Source organism: Coregonus clupeaformis, chromosome 26 (assembly GCF_020615455.1).
Source record: "Coregonus clupeaformis isolate EN_2021a chromosome 26, ASM2061545v1, whole genome shotgun sequence".
NCBI classification, from domain to species: Eukaryota; Metazoa; Chordata; class Actinopteri; order Salmoniformes; family Salmonidae; genus Coregonus; species Coregonus clupeaformis.
In genome coordinates this window covers 43,143,756-43,156,021 of record NC_059217.1, presented here as the reverse complement: position 1 = coordinate 43,156,021, position 12,266 = coordinate 43,143,756, and the positions used below count along the sequence as shown (strand labels likewise).

The window sequence follows — 12,266 nt, the reverse complement described above, 5'->3', positions numbered from 1 at the left end:
ACCATGCTAGATAACTGAGAATTCATCCCCCTCTACTTTCTATAGCTGAATCCAACCAGATTCTCAATATATTTAAAATCAACAGAAAGGTATAAATTCTCAGTCATCTGGATCATGCACGATCAAACCTCTATGGACTCAGTCTGAGTAAAATATCAATATATGACAAACTAATATACACTGCTCAAAAAAATAAAGGGAACACAAACAACACAATGTAACTCCAAGTCAATCACACTTCTGTGAAATCAAACTGTCGACTTAGGAAGCAACACTGATTGACAATACATTTCACATGCTGTTGTGCAAATGGAATAGACAACAGGTGGAAATTATAGGCAATTAGCAAGACACCCCCAATAAAGGACTGGTTTTGCAGGTGGTGACCACAGACCACTTCTCAGTTCCTATGCTTCCTGGCTGATGTTTTGACTTCAACAGCCTTCAAATTGCTATATCCCCCTAATATCTTTGCATCTCTATTCATATTCCTAATTCCATCCTCTATTTCTCTAATATTCCCCATAGCTTTAGTTAAATTCACAAGACCTTCCTGAATCTGATGGTAAGTCTGTACAACATGCATCTCCTCTCATAATCGCATACCCTCCTCCTTTAGCTGCTGTAGTAGCAACCAATGCTATGCGATTATCAATTGCATATTGTCTAATGAGTGCCATTTCAGACACAATTGTTTGAAAACCCATGACCGTTAGTAGGTACCAGGTTTAGCCTGAACTCTGTTCAACCCCGACTCCGTTCCAGTAATATGCCTTAGGATAGAGGCAAAGGATAACACTGGTTTCAGTCACTGATAAATCAGGACAGCCTTGGATTAGTTAGGAGCGAGGAATTCAACCCGAGGTCAGATCAGATAAAGAAAGAAAACAAACATTCCTCTTTCACATAGCAACCCCAATGATATGAACCCATTAAGTTCTTGCCTAGCAACACATACAGTGGGGAGAACAAGTATTTGATACACTGCTGATTTTGCAGGTTTTCCTACTTACAAAGCATGTAGAGGTCAGTAACTTTTATCATAGGTACACTTCCAGAAAATCACATTGTATGATTTTTAAGTAATTCATTTGCATTTTATTGCATGACATAAGTATTTGATACAGTGAGGGAAAAAAGTATTTGATCCCCTGCTGATTTTGTACGTTTGCCCACTGACAAAGACATGATCAGTCTGTAATTTTAATGGTAGGTTTATTTTAACAGTGAGAGACAGAATAACAACAACAAAATCCAGAAAAACGCATGTAAAAAATGTTATAAATGTATTTGCATTTCAATGAGGGAAATAAGTATTTGACCCCTCTGCAAAACATGACTTAGTACTTGGTGGCAAAACCCTTGTTGGCAATCACAGAGGTCAGACGTTTCTTGTAGTTGGCCACCAGGTTTGCACACATCTCAGGAGGGATTTTGTCTCACTCCTCTTTGCAGATCTTCTCCAAGTCATTAAAGTTTAAGTGGCAATTCGAACCTTCAGCTCCCTCCACAGATTTTCTATGGGATTAAGGTCTGGAGACTGGCTAGGCCACTCCAGGACCTTAATGTAACTCTTCTTGAGCCACTCCTTTGTTGCCTTGGCCGTGTGTTTTGGGTCATTGTCATGCTGAAATATCCATCCGCGACCCATTTTCAATGCCCTGGCTGAGGGAAGGAGGTTCTCACCCAAGATTTGACGGTACATGGCCCCGTTCATCGTCCCTTTGATGCGGTGAAGTTGTCGTTGTCCTTAGCAGAAAAACACCCCAAAAGCATAATGTTTCCACCTCCATGTTTGACGGTGGGGATGGTGTTCTTGGGGTCATAGGCAGCATTCCTCCTCCTCCAAACACGACGAGTTGAGTTGATGCCAAAGAGCTCAATTTTGGTCTCATCTGACCACAACACTTTCACCCAGTTCTCCTCTGAATCATTCAGATGTTCATTGGCAAACTTCAGACGGGCCTGTATATGTGCTTTCTTGAGCAGGGGGACCTTGCGGGCGCTGCAGGATTTCAGTCCTTCACGGCGTAGTGTGTTACCAATTGTTTTCTTGGTGACTATGGTCCCAGCTGCCTTGAGATCATTGACAAGATCCTCCCGTGTAGTTCTGAGCTGATTCCTCACCGTTCTCATGATCATTGCAACTCCACGAGGTGAGATCTTGCATGGAGCCCCAGGCCGAGGGAGAATGACAGTTCTTTTGTGTTTCTTCCATTTGCGATTAATCGCACCAACTGTTGTCACCTTTTCACCAAGCTGCTTGGCGATGGTCTTGTAGCCCATTCCAGCCTTGTGTAGGTCTACAATCTTGTCCCTGACATCCTTGGAGAGCTCTTTGGTCTTGGCCATGGTGGAGAGTTTGGAATCTGATTGATTGATTGTTTATGTGGACAGGTGTCTTTTATACAGATAAAAAACAGATTAGGAGCACTCTTAAATCCTAATCTCAGCTCGTTACCTGTATAAAAGACACCTGGGAGCCAGAAATCTTTCTGATTGAGAGGGGGTCAAATACTTATTTCCCTCATTAAAATGCAAATCAATTTATAACATTTTTGACATGCATTTTTCTGGATTTTTTTGTTGTTATTCTGTCTCTCACTATTCAAATAAACCTACCATTAAAATTATAGACTGATCATTTCTTTGTCAGTGGGCAAACGTACAAAATCAGCAGGGGATCAAATACTTTTTTCCCTCACTGTACATCAGAAAAGCAGTACTTAATATTTGGTACAGAAAATATGTTCTATTGGGTTCAGGTCTGGAGACTGGCTAGGCCACTCCAGGACCTTGAGATGCTTCTTACGGAGCCACTCCTTAGTTGCCCTGGCTGTGTGTTTTGGGTCGTTGTCATGCTGGAAGACCCAGCCACGACCCATCTTCAATGCTCTTACTGAGGGAAGGAGGTTGTTGGCCAAGATTTTTTATACAGGTAACGAGTTCAAACAGGTAATGAGTGGAGAATAGGAGGGCTTCTTAAAGAAAAACTAACAGGTCTGTGAGAGCCGGAATTCTTACTGGTTGGTAGGTGATCAAATACTTATGTCATGCAATAAAATGCAATTTAATTACTTAAAAATCATACAATGTGATTTTCTGGATTTTTGCCGGGGAAGGACCAACCCAGTCCTTCCCCGGCACTCAATCTTCTTGCGTCTCTTCATTATGTTCTACAGACCGCTTCATAGTTCAACTTAGCTGTGCCACTAGAGATCCTGGTTCGAATCCATGCTCTGTCGCAGCCGGCCGCGACCGGGAGACTCATGGGCGGCGCACAATTGGCCTAGCGTTGTCCAGGGTAGGGGAGGGAATGGCCGGCAGGGATGTAGCTCAGTTGATAGAGCATGGCGTTTGCAACGCCAGGGTTGTGGGTTCGATTCCCACGGGGGACCAGTATGAATAAAAAAAAATATATATATATATATATATATATATATATATATATATTCACTAACTGTAAGTCGCTCTGGATAAGAGCGTCTGCTAAATGACTAAAATGTAAAATGTAAATGTAAACTTGAAATGCCCATAACAATGTCCCAATTCCAATGTCTCATTCGAGCAGCTACCATCTCTACCCCCCATTCTGTCTCGTCCATTTACCAACCAGTATACCAACATGAGAAATGTTATATTTTAACAGATCTCTCTCCATGCCCACTCCACATGGACACCTGTCACACTCCCGTGAGAAAAGCATGAGAGAAAATCAGTTGATGGCTTCGATTGGATGCTGTCCACCTGTTGCAGGTAGAAGTTGTGCTGGACAGGACCGTATTCAACGCCTTTGTTGCTCATCTTCAGCCGGTTTAGACGTTTCTTTTTTAGGTTCACACCTTTCTTGACCAAATTATCCCTGCTATGCATCACAACACCATTTGTAGTTACCTCGAGATAGGACAGAACACACATAGTGGAGTTCATTTCCAATCCAAGAAATCCATATACGCATTGACTATATGACAAATTATTATGTTTTACCAATTATTCTTAATGCCAATTTCTAATATACTCCCCTTATCACCCTGTGGATTACACCTCAGAGTCCCAGGAAGTTAGACCTCAATTTCTGTTAGGGAAACCCTTGCCATCGTCTCCCATCACCTGATCCTTGTCAGCTCCAGCATCCTCAGCTCCCTCATCTCTATGTAGTCGGTTTCCTCATAGTACTCTGGTGCAGTGGTTTAGATGATACCAGGTCGATCTCCCCTCTATCCGCACAGCCGTTGGTGTAGCCTGGGTGACGATGTATGGTCCCTTTAGCTTTTAACCTTCTTTCTTCACTAGTGTCTCGGGCTCAGGCAGAATCTTACTCAATTTATTAACATCGGTATGTGGAGTGTGTCCTTCTAGCAGCGTACCAATAGGGAAGCTGAGAGTCACTGCTGCAAAGACACAAACAGATACAAAAGAAAACAATGCCATGCAGTGGCGGGTCCATCTTCCTCCTCTGGGATTGGAACTCTCCTACCTTGGGACACATGGATCCAGGTATCTTCTTTTGCTAATTTCACCGCCAATGAGGTAGTCAGCAACACCTGGTACAGGCCTCTCCCCCTAGGGTCTGACCAGCTCTTACTTCTATAATATTTTACTGCCACAAAGCCTCCAGCATAGACAACTCTCAGATTCTCCTGCTAGGTTGGGCAGAGAAGCCTTCACCCATTAGAAGAGAGTCTTAAGAACATTGTTAAGTGAGACACAGTATGCTACTTTACCAAGTCTTCTCATCAGTCAGGAGAAGCCTTGAGATTAGGAAGTGCGCCTTCTTGCAGTCCACTAGTTTCAGAGACAGGCCTCCTCTGTACCGTCTCCCACCACAAATACATTTGCACATAACACATTAATTACTACTGCTCATATTCTTAATACAATTAGCATATTTACCAAAAGCCCCAGGAAACAGTAATTCCCCCTTTATACACATGACTCACATCGTGATTCATGCGTTCAAAAAATAACACTGCCTGTTAAATCAAAATAACAAATCAAATTAGAATGACACCCCCTGATAACATCTTAACTTAATTATATCCCATAATGTAATTCAAGGAATAGTAAAATCACTAAGCTAACTAAGATTGAGGGGAGACCACCAGGGTTTAGATAGCATTGCTAGCTGTTTTTGACTAACGTTAGCTAACAATGCTGGTTAATGACAACATTGCCATCAGTCTCAAGTAAATTTGACAACATGACATTGATGGCAAAGTTGTTTCCTACTAAATATTTGCCTACTTGGCAATGTCATCGTATTTCCAGGCCACTATGGTGTAATTTATATGAAACAGCCCGCGTTCAGAATGTCTGGGCATCACTGGACTTTTGGGCACTAATCTGGATGTCCCGTGTAGCTCAGTTGGTAGAGCATGGGTTGTGGGTTCGATTCCCATGGGGGACCAGTACACATTATTTTTTAAATTAAAATGTATTTCACTCACTACTGTAAGTCGCTCTGGATAAGAGCGTCTGCTAAATGACTAACATGTCAATGTAAATAACAATAACGCGTGGCTACCAGAAACTACTATAAACAGAGCAGTGTGGCGAGCAGAAACTACTATAAAACAGAGCAGTGTGGCGACCAGAAACTATTGTAAACAGAGCAGTGTGGCTACCAGAAACTATTGTAAACAGAGCAGTGTTTGCTAGCAGAAACTATTGTAAACAGAGCAGTGTTTGCTACCAGAAACTACTGTACACAGAGCAGTGTGGCTACCAGAAACTACTGTACACAGAGCAGTGTGGCTACCAGAAACTACTGTAAACAGAGCAGTGTTGCTAGCAGAAACTACTGTACACAGAACAGTGTGGCTACCAGAAACTACTGTAAACAGAGCAGTGTGGCTACCAGAAACTACTGTAAACAGAGCAGTGTGGCTTCCATAAACTACTGTAAACAGAGCATTTGTGTCACAAAAATGCACACACCCACGTAAACAGAAATGGATGCAAACAGACCTCCCAAGGTGGTGCAGAGCTTAATCTGTCCACTTCAGACTAGCCATATCCTGTGTGTGGTTGAGGCAACTCCTAAAACAACCAAAAATCTGCCTGCCACTCACTGTCACACATATTCACACACACAAACCCCTAATTACCGACAAACCATGAATAGCTCTCAACACATTGTATCATTGTGGTTTTTGTCATAATCAACCACTTGAGTCTGTAGACCTAAGGATGTTCAATATGTGTCAGTGTTCACCACGCATCATAAAAAAAAAGACGTACCTTGATTTGTTTAAGCCATACATTTGGGAAAATACATGTATACGATTACTTCCAAACTAAATTAGCTTTTTGCATATTTTTGGTTGCTCCATTTTTCTGTGACATAACAGCACACAGTCACCACCTGTCTGTTACGTGCAGTGCTCGGGGCCAAGCATATGCTGCCAGTTGGGAGTTGAACCATGCCATATTCGGAGAGACGCTCCCGTAAGGACAACAGCTGCTTGGGTTGAAAAACCCACTTACTGCTGCCTCAGCCTCCTGTGCCTCTGTGTCAACGCCATTTCAGAATAACAGTTTTTTTCTGCATGAAAGCCATGTCAGAATAACATTTGTTTTCTACATCAACGCCATGTCAGAATAACTGGTTTTCTTGTATCATGTGTTTACACAGGCAGCCCAATTCTGACCTTTTGCCCAATTATTTACAAAAGAGCTGATCTGGTCAAAACACCAATTAGAGGAAAAATATCAGAATCAAGCTTCCTGTGTAAACACAGCCTTTGTTTCTCTAGGTCTAATCTATTCCAATGAACACACCTCCGACCTCTCTCGCTCATTGTATCTACCACAGGGCATGGTCCAACATTAACTTGGTTTCTCACTGGCCCAGTTAGCCACACATCTACAGGCATGAAAATAATTTATACTGGTCCGGACATAGTGTAGTTTTTAAATGCATTGGGGTCATGAGGGCCTATAGGTTGGCATGCTTTCGCTCTACATTCAGCTATTAATAGGCTACATTTGGTTATTATGATATGTATTAAAAAGCTGTGTAATATAATTTAGCAATGTAAGTCATTACTCTATTCTTTAGAATTGCATTGTATTAATTGAATACATTTTTGTTTCTAAAGTATGTAATTTTGCAAAGTTATTTTTTTACATCTCAAAATAGGATGTTGCCCCTTTAAGACAAACGTTCCAAAAGAGTTATCGTCATGGCTACAGTAGACTAACCAAGACAAATGCTAGGTGTCTTTTTGTAGCTTTCTTCTAGTAGACTATCAACAGTAGCCAGCTATTGCTAGCATGTTCACTATTGAAGGTTTACTTTTGTAAATAACTTACCCTAAAAATAAAATAAGCTAATCGAGTAGATTGATGGGCGTTTATTTTTGCTTGGGACAGCTCGTGTGCTGTGTGAAGGCATCAACTCATGTAGGCTACTGCTCGAGAAGTTGTGACTTGCGGGAGCATGGTGGTGCTTGAACGGCCAATCATATTGCTCAAATACAAATAGCATGACTTCCGAGTGTAGTCTTCAATGGTAGACTGCGACAGAGCAGGTAAATGTTGAACTGGAATGCAACAATTAGGTTGGGCTGATGAAATTCACTAGTTCTTGTGAGTGCACCACAATGTGGTGGTCAATGTGTTGGTCAGTTTGAGTGTGTTGACATGTCAGTTTTAATCCACTTTTTAAATCAAAGTTTGATGTGTTTAAAATTGGATCTCAATTTGGATAACCCACCATTCTGCCTAGAATAGATGACAACATCGCATCCTCATGCAAAGTGAATAAAGCCAACCATAACATTGGCAGCCATATTCTTCCATACTCAACAGCTTGGCTAATAGATTCTATGTGAATGTAAACGTTGAGCGGACTCTTACTGTTCTGGCAGCGGACCCTTACTGTTCTGGCAGCGGACCCTTACTGTTCTGGCAGCGGACCCTTACTGTTCTGGCAGCGGACCCTTACTGTTCTGGCAGCGGACCCTTACTGTTCTGGCAGTGGACTCCGTCAAAGCCATCCTGGCACTTGCAGATGTACTCGCTGAAGACGTCGCCTCTGCGTTTCTGGCCAGTCACGTCGCAGATGGCATCGTTCTTGCAGGGGTTGGGGTTGCATGGCCCTGGGAAGCAAATATAACTTATTATTAATCCTCATTGTACTACCATTGTACCAGGTAGGTTGACCGCGATCACATCCTCTTTCTACAGCAATGACCTGGGGCAGAGATGCAAGGGAGGAGGATAGGGAATAATATTATTAGGGCCATATTGGCAATACCGTGTAGTACAGAGACAGCCTCTCAGAATCTCCCTCCAACACTGTCTATGTACCATCTGTTGGCGTTAACACCTTTATGAACAGTCACAAGACATCCATAGTGCTTTAGAAATACATACTATAGGCATTGATAACAGCTTTGGACTCCTTATAACTGGCCTACAAATAACTTTACAAAATGAATAACTATACTTGATACTAATTCAAAGACCTAGCTATAATGCTTTTGTGCAGATATTAATATTGTTCTGTTCTCCGTACCGGTCTCAGTGTCGTTGCAGGTGTCCCCAGTGTAGCCATCGGGGCAGATGCAGATGGAGGATCTGGCGCCGGTCACACAGGTCCCCCCATTACTGCAGACATTTATCTCACAGTAGTCACCTGGGAGAGAGAGGAACAGTGACCAATATTTAACCAGGAAGCCTGTGTCAGAAAACCTCTTTCCAAAGCCGGAAAGGCAATTGGTTATTCAACAATGTATTCAATCGTTTATTCAGTAACGGCATACAGATCAGCATTGACACACTTTTTAATAGTGAAAAATTGTTTCGTAGCCTTGTAATTCCTACAAAAGGGGCCTGACATTTCCTGGTGACTCAGTGATGGAGTTAGCAACACACTTTGACACCTACCACACTGTGGGTATTAGGTATCCTATTAGGCCATCGGATTTCATTTGGACAAGGGATGACACAGCACTGACTGTCATGAGTGGCTTGTCCGCCTGCTGACACAGCGATTCTAGACACACAGATACTGGATGTTTCCAATCACTAGTGTGTCTGGCTCCACCATGGTCAGTTAGCCCACAGTGTTTCAAGCTTTCGCCATGATGATCACAGGGGGAATTCAGACCCTGCGTCCCAATAATCTCTACTTTCTCCTGAAGTGTGCACTTGTACACTCCACCCCCCACAAAAACGATTGGATTGGTGTAGACATGCTGGAAACTCCCTGTAGCCCATATTTCTCAAAGAGGAAATACACCACCACTAGGGGAAATACACCACCACTAGGGGAAATACACCACCACTAGGGGAAATACACCACCACTAGGGGAAATACACCACCACTAGGGGAAATACACCACCACTAGGGGAAAAGGAAGCAGAGGGGAAATATGTACTTGAAAAATAAAACAAATTGTAGATTAGACTGGAGAAAGTGCAAAGTCTCATTTAGAATGAACTTTGACACGTGGAAGAGTTGTTATTTGTGAAGGAAGTAGGGAACAATAGCTGTGAACTGATCGCTGTGGACTACGTGAACGGATTGCTGTGAATTAGGGGGTCTAGATAGCCTGGCCTCCCACAAGGCCATGGTGAAAAATGATGGCACGTTGGTGAGACTCACAGTGTTCCCCCTCCCTCTCCGGCATCAAAACACACCACAATCTCTGGGCAAAGTTTATCCTGGGTGAACACAGCTAAGATGTGCCAGTGGAGCTCATGACTTCATATCCTGTTTTGGGAACAGACTATAAAAAGGTGGTTTCTGTACAGTTCCATCGAGCTTACCACAGATCAGAAGTGTTTGATTTCGATCAGATAAAAGAAAACCTGCCACATAATTGCTTTTCCCAAACCAACCAATTTAGATGTGATTACTTCAAGGAAGGAAGGAAGGATGCCTTTTCAAAGTACTCAAAGAGGGCCATCCAATGATTTATATATACACACTAGATGATTGACAAGGGGCACTGTTGTTTTGAAGCCACCGTGCCTTCATCTTGGCACTCCCCCACCATTGTAAAAAATAAACTATAAAAATGCATTTAGTAACATCTACATTTGTTTTTGCCAAGTTTATTCTGTTACAGACACATGATTACATAAAACATATATTATGTGCTAAACATAAAACATTAAAAAATATATACAAATATTTTCCTTAAAATATGTTTTAGAAAGTACTAATGTTACTGTCCCCAGTACAACAAAAACATATTGAAACATTTAATTGAAATACTGTAGAATTCCATTCATTCCTATGAAGGACTGCTCCTTCTGGGGAGTGCCAATATGGCCGATCGGTGGCTTCAAAGCCTCTCATCGGCCAATACATAGCATCAGCAATCCAGGGTTTATATACATCATTGGGGCCATCGTTCAAGACCTTTTGGTCTTCCTTGTCGGATCTTCATTTTTAAGAGGGAATTTACACAGGACATCCATTTTCTTTTTCACAATGTAGCCTTTTGCTATTTGGCAAGAACCTGCTAATAGAAATAGATACAGAATAGATGTGTGCGCAACTGTGAATGATCCATTTCACCAACATCCTGTTTTGCGATGTAGCCTAAAGCTAAGTCATCAAGTGTTTTCAGTGGTGTCATGGCCTTGATGAGCGCAGAGTCTCAGTCTCTGGGGGTTGTAACACAGCGAAGCTTTGGCTGGCAGCACCCACACCTCCTTATCTAAATATTTATGTTTGTTTATCTTTTCCTACAAGTGAAAATCAAATAGTTACATATCGCAATATTATTTTTGCGCTTATTGTCTGTACCAAAACTCCAGTACTTTTCCGTCATAGCTTGTTATCCATCTTTTTAAATAGGGAGCCAAAATCGTTTTCAGCACTTTTATTTCCATGACTGATCAAAACTTGTTTTCTCATGTCTCTCTCTTGGCCCTCTGCAGTAGACATATGGTGAGCAATGTTTGGAACATCGAATCGCAAATAAATATCACAGAATCAAATCGCAATACACACAAAATCGTGAAAATCGTAATACATATTGTAATCTGCACCTAAGTATCGTGATAATACTGTATCGTGAGGTCCCTGGCTATTCCCAGCCCTACTTCCTAATACGAAGCAGACAGCTCCTTCCGGAAAAACCTTGAGTGCCAAAATGTAGTCCCTGTTGAAAGAATGACCTTCTGAACAATGACCTAACTCATTAGGGTACACCGTAGCAACAAAAAAAAGAGTTTGAGTTCTCTTCCATTTCGTGTCTACTGAACACAGACCTGGTCTTCGAAGCTGAACTGTGGATCATGTGCTACTTACTTGGTTTCTGTGAGTAAATTCAAATTACACACACATTTGTCAAGGTGGTTGCAGCTTAAAAACCGGTGGTCTAACCACCATGACTCCCTAGACATTACCTAAATAATTATGGGACTTTAATAAGCACTGGGATATTTTTTATATTTTATAATTTTATTTATTTAACCTTTATTTAACCAGATAAGCCAGTTGAGAACAAGTTCTCATTTACAACTGCGACCTTGGCAAGACATTATCATTATTAAAATAGCTACTATTCTTAACTTTAATTAAATGTTCTTCTCCAAGTAAACAGTTGATTCTCTATGGTTGTTCAGCAGAACCTGCCTAACAAACATCAAGTGATCATAGAGAAGTGGTTTATTAGTTTCTATATTGTCAACACATTTCAGTGATAGCTATAACAAAAGTCACAGGTTAAAGTTTCACTTTCATTTATTGAGAAATCATTTCGCTTCTACAAATAGTTGCTGACATGAAAAAATATTTCCTGATGTTTATCTGTTGAGAAAAAACAAAGTGGTGCACTCATTTATGTCTATTCAAAAAAGTATTCAATAATTATTTTTATTTAACCTTTATTTAGGCAGGGGGAGTCCAACAGCCACAGCCATTCATTCTCATCCTATCCTCAGTATTGAATGGGAATGGAGAAAAAGCATAGATAGGGTGGAGTTTATAAGGGCTTTTCTGACCCATTGGCAGTGGGTCATGGAATTTGAATTTCCGTAAACTTCCTGAATTGACTGAAATGAAAATTGGCCCGAACCCTGATCCTCAGTATTGAATGGGAATGAAGACAGCTGCTGACTCATTGGCAGCAGTGGGGGTATCGACATGTTTGATTAGCTGATCTGGTTGATTAGCCACCCTCTCTCAACAGCTGAAATGTTGAGTCAAGTCAAGTGTTGAGTTCGCAAAGGAAGGAAGTCTTAGGAGACTCTAGGCTAGAGACACTTATCACCCTCACCGAATAATATTCAGTCTCTGTGAG

The 12,266-nt window shown here is 41.6% G+C and overlaps 1 protein-coding gene across 2 annotated transcripts in view; it reads right to left on the bottom strand.

The window, feature by feature from the left end:
* Positions 1-12,266, bottom strand: part of LOC121540809 (lactadherin) — a 40,089-nt gene that overhangs the window by 16,579 nt on the left and 11,244 nt on the right. For both annotated transcript variants that reach the window (XM_045207873.1, XM_045207874.1), the window contains exons 2-3: positions 8,522-8,641; positions 7,971-8,102 (exon numbers count right to left, since the gene is read on the bottom strand). In XM_045207873.1, coding sequence (XP_045063808.1) covers positions 7,971-8,102; positions 8,522-8,641 — 252 coding nt within the window. The remainder of the gene's footprint in view (positions 1-7,970; positions 8,103-8,521; positions 8,642-12,266) is intronic.